This window comes from Pygoscelis adeliae, unplaced genomic scaffold, assembly GCF_000699105.1.
Source record: "Pygoscelis adeliae isolate BGI_AS28 unplaced genomic scaffold, ASM69910v1 Scaffold10, whole genome shotgun sequence".
Classification (NCBI taxonomy): domain Eukaryota; kingdom Metazoa; phylum Chordata; class Aves; order Sphenisciformes; family Spheniscidae; genus Pygoscelis; species Pygoscelis adeliae.
In genome coordinates this window covers 10795516-10799587 of record NW_008824053.1, presented here as the reverse complement: position 1 = coordinate 10799587, position 4072 = coordinate 10795516, and the positions used below count along the sequence as shown (strand labels likewise).

The window sequence follows — 4072 nt, the reverse complement described above, 5'->3', positions numbered from 1 at the left end:
AATGCATACAAAGCACTGCAAAAACACCAGCTGGACACACCGGGAAAGGTATTTACTTCCTGCAATCTTCTTTCTGTTCCAGGACTGACAGTCTTAGCATTCAAAGATATAAATTTCAGCTAGAATATGAGATTTGAAGCACTTCAGATATGCAACTGCAATAGATCACCAGTGGTCTCTTGCTCAACTGATTTTGAGACTTTTTTTTTTCTTTTTGCCCAAACTCTAATAACTAATGCTAAATAAGGACTAAATAACCTCAGCCAGGCCAATAATGCCTTTGACTGCAAGAAGGGTGCCCATAGATACAATTGTGACTGCCACGTGAACATGGTAGTATCACAATGTAACCTTCACATTCTTCATTTCCAAGATCAGGAGAGATGATCTTGATGAGAAATCCATAGATATTCTGACTCCCTACAGAGTCTCACTTTTAATTTCATCCTAAGCTGTATTTTATAGTGGTATCATTAACTTGCTGATACCTGTATCCGTGGCTACAAAACAGCATCTGCCACAGATTTCAAGGAGTATTAGAAACTGCACTGGCTGTTTATTCAGTTTCATGGTCAGTTTTTGTGGTAACAAGGACGTATTTTCATTCAAGAAATGTAACAAGGGCCAAGGGCATATTCACAGCTATTTATAGATTAATGATAAAGGCATAATCACCTCTCCCACCATCTTCTTCAGAGAGAAAGCACATCCTACAGTTTGTCCCATGATGTACAAGAAGTCAGGCTGCTTTATTGCACAATAATCTCAGGGAAGGTAACCATTCTCATCAGTCCTTCTAAACACTTACTGGTTCTGCTTTCCTCAGTGTTCATGTCTCATTACTGGATCCCACAAAGTTACCTTACAAACTCCTCAGCTGTTCCTTCTCCACACCTATGCCGCTGTTCCTCTTGCCACCCCACCCCAGAGGGACCTCAGAGTGCAAATCTCCAGGGAGCCAAGAGACCCCAGCCACCTCTGTCCTCCTTACCTGCGGTTTGGGTTCATACTGTTGCTGGAGCATCTCTGCCACTTTGTTCTCAAAGGCACATAGCTGTGTGTAAACTTGGTGCAGAAAGGCCTCTCGCTTCGTCTCATCCAGCTGACAGCCCTGGAATAGCACCTGGCCCAAAGACACACACGTCAGTCATCAAGCTAAGGTTTTATAGTACCAGCCCCCAAAATGATACACAGGAAGAGAGTTCAAGTTCAGACACGTCCCTGACAAAGTACAGGTACAGCAGAGGCCTCTTCTCACTATTCCTGCTCAGAGCTAGCTGCCTGTGAGCAGCGGTGTCTCATGGCATCTGCAGTGCACTCCGCAGCAAATGCTCACGACTCTGGGAAATCTCCTTCTTGAGCAAGAAATTCCTACTTCATTTGCCTTCTTCCAGGATAAGCAGTTGTCAGGAGAAAGTGATGTGGGATCCTTGTTAGAAGCCATTAACTCTGGTCTGATGTTTCTAAGGAAGGCCTGTTTGTTCTAATCTAACTCACCTATAGACTGATCCAATTATCTTCCAGTAAGTGGCTGGATAAAGGAACAGCAAATTGAAATAAAGAAAAGAAAAAATTAGACTGGACATTACAGAAGAGGCTGAGTGATGTGACAGAGTGAGCCTGGCACCACAGAAACTCCCCAAGCTGACAGGCATGACACTTGTGTTTACAGATGCCACCACTGTACTGGCAACTTCTGTCCACAACCAGGAGGCAAAGAAGATACATCGTGTAGACAAAGAACTCAACAGACAGGTGGGATGCTGCATGTTATCCACATTCCCTCAACCTCAGATGGGCAAGACGTCATGGTGACATAGGAAAAGTAAATGATGACAATATAGACAGGCTTTCCCAGATGAGTGATACACATATACGACTCTTCCTCCATAAAAGGAATACAAAGCTTATCCAGTTGTACCCAGAGATGACAGTTCCTGGCCTCATAAAATAAACAGGTCTTTAGAGAGATCCAAAGAAAAATGTAGCAACTTCAGAGTGCTCAATTTAGTGTAAATAGGGGAGATACTGAGGCAAAGCATGATGGTGTCTGCAGGATAGCTGGACAAGGTGACGCATTTCATTGGCAAACGGAGAAATTCCTGCTACGCTTACTTCGGTAGGACCCAAGAACGGACCAAAGCGAGGGCTGCGCTCTTCAAGCACTATACAGACCATTAAAGGCTGCAGCCTTGCAGAAGGCTTGGGCAGAGGTGGGCTGGGGAGAGAGAGGGAGGGAAGAAGCGTAGACTAACAGGCTTCTCCTGTTACTACCCGCTGGTATTAGCAAAGGGATGAAATACACCATCAGAAACGTGAAAATAATGTGAAAATACTATGAGGTGGAAGGGATCAAGGATAAACTTCAAAAACCACACTGGCACCATAAACCAGACTTCAATTTATTAAACAGACCTGCCCCGGCTCAAGTAAAGTCTCATTGATAACCTCAATACCGGGGCTGGCTGCTCTCTCCAGCAAGGAGAAACATATTCATACCAGTCCAAAAAGAGAGCGAGCTTTGTAAGAAGAGGCAATTATCTTTGAATAAACCACTGCTGCACAGTTGGAGCAGGCAGACAAGCTTTTGGGCACACCAGCTCTTCTAGAATGCTTCAAGCTAATTATAACAGGCCAAAAAGAATTAGTCAACAGAAATAAAAAAAAAAACCAACACAACAACACAACAACAAGCAGCACACATTCGACATGAGGGAAATATTCCCTGTGGCCCAACTCTGAGACTGTGCCTGTGGGCGGCGTTCTCTGCTGCGCCCTGCTCCCCCAGGAGAAACCTCCGCTTCCTGCCCAGAAAGGAGAAGTGGCTCACATACACTTCCCCACCGCACCAGGCTGCACATTTTAATGAGACAAAGTCTGCAGCATCACAGATAACAGAGCCCAGCTACCACGTGCCCCTGCTTTCCTCTGTGTTCACAGGAAGCCCATACAGCAAGCTGCTCACGCGCTGAGCTGTGCCAAGGGAGAGGCCGAACTTTACCTGATGGGACTGCAGGCCAATGATGGAGGAATACGCCTGGATGGTGACAAAGATCTCTGGCTGGTAGATAATGTCTGAACCAGGGATACGAAAGGGTCTTAACAATCCCACCAAGCATCGGGAAAGGGCGTGAAACACTTCATCAAAAATTATCTCCCCTGTTGAGTCATCCTACAGAAACAGAGAAAGGGAACAGCTTTTTCATCTTCTAGGACTTTCAATCTCATTGCTGGTTGCCCCACCACGCAGAGCCAACAGCGAACATCGTTCTGCAACAGCAGCTGGATTAAAATGACAGCTCCCTGTAAATTTAAGTCATACACTGAGCATTCAGCAGAGAAACAGGATCTGCCATCAAGCTGCCTAGCTAGGAGCACTGCATGCCTCCCTCCCGGGAAAAGCAAGTCTTCTGCAAAAGTTAAGACTAACACAGAGAGGAATAAGCCTTCTCAGCAAATAGAAACGGGTCCAGCCTTTTAACACAGAACGCCCCAAAGAGGCAGTTTCTGCGCTTACCACAATCCCCGTGGAAGGGCTCAGATCAAGTTCAATCACAAATCGGTACTGGCGGGCCAGGAAGGTGACCCGCGTAGAGGGCACAAGGAGATAGGGCCTGGGCTGGACGGGCTCGTCTGGCTGCCACCCGTTGGGCAGGATGCTGAGAACATCAAGTTCATTTTCTGACTTTACCTACAAGGACAAGTAAATGGTACGTGAGAGAACGTCAAGCCAAGCCAAAGCAAGAATCAGAGAAAGGAACTGGGTTAAAATCTTCTGCGGCGTCCAGCTGCTCACGAGCGGCACAGAACCAGCTTCCCGCACCAGGCCGTGGTGACACCATCCAGCCCTGGGCACCAACTCACCAGCTCCGGCTCCGGCACTGCCCAGATGACCTGATGGAGTCGGCTGAGGACCCAGGCGAGGCGCACGTTGCGGGAGATACGATAGTCTTTCTTCATCAGGAGGGAGACGTGCCCCGCCTCCTCCACCTGCGGCGGAAACACAGCGGCCCAGGTCCCCCCAGGGCTCGGCGGGCACCCCAGGAGGGCACCCCGGCCAGCACCGCGCCCT

The 4072-nt window shown here is 47.6% G+C and overlaps 1 protein-coding gene across 1 annotated transcript in view; it reads right to left on the bottom strand.

Annotated features, from left to right (window-relative positions):
* The window catches only part of SZT2 (seizure threshold 2 homolog (mouse)), a 66130-nt gene extending 62170 nt beyond the window's left edge, over window positions 1-3960 (bottom strand). The window contains 4 exon segments of the mRNA XM_009333910.1: window positions 992-1123; window positions 3002-3172; window positions 3518-3691; window positions 3865-3960. Coding sequence (XP_009332185.1) covers window positions 992-1123; window positions 3002-3172; window positions 3518-3691; window positions 3865-3960 — 573 coding nt within the window.
* Window positions 3961-4072: the final 112 nt, after the last annotated feature.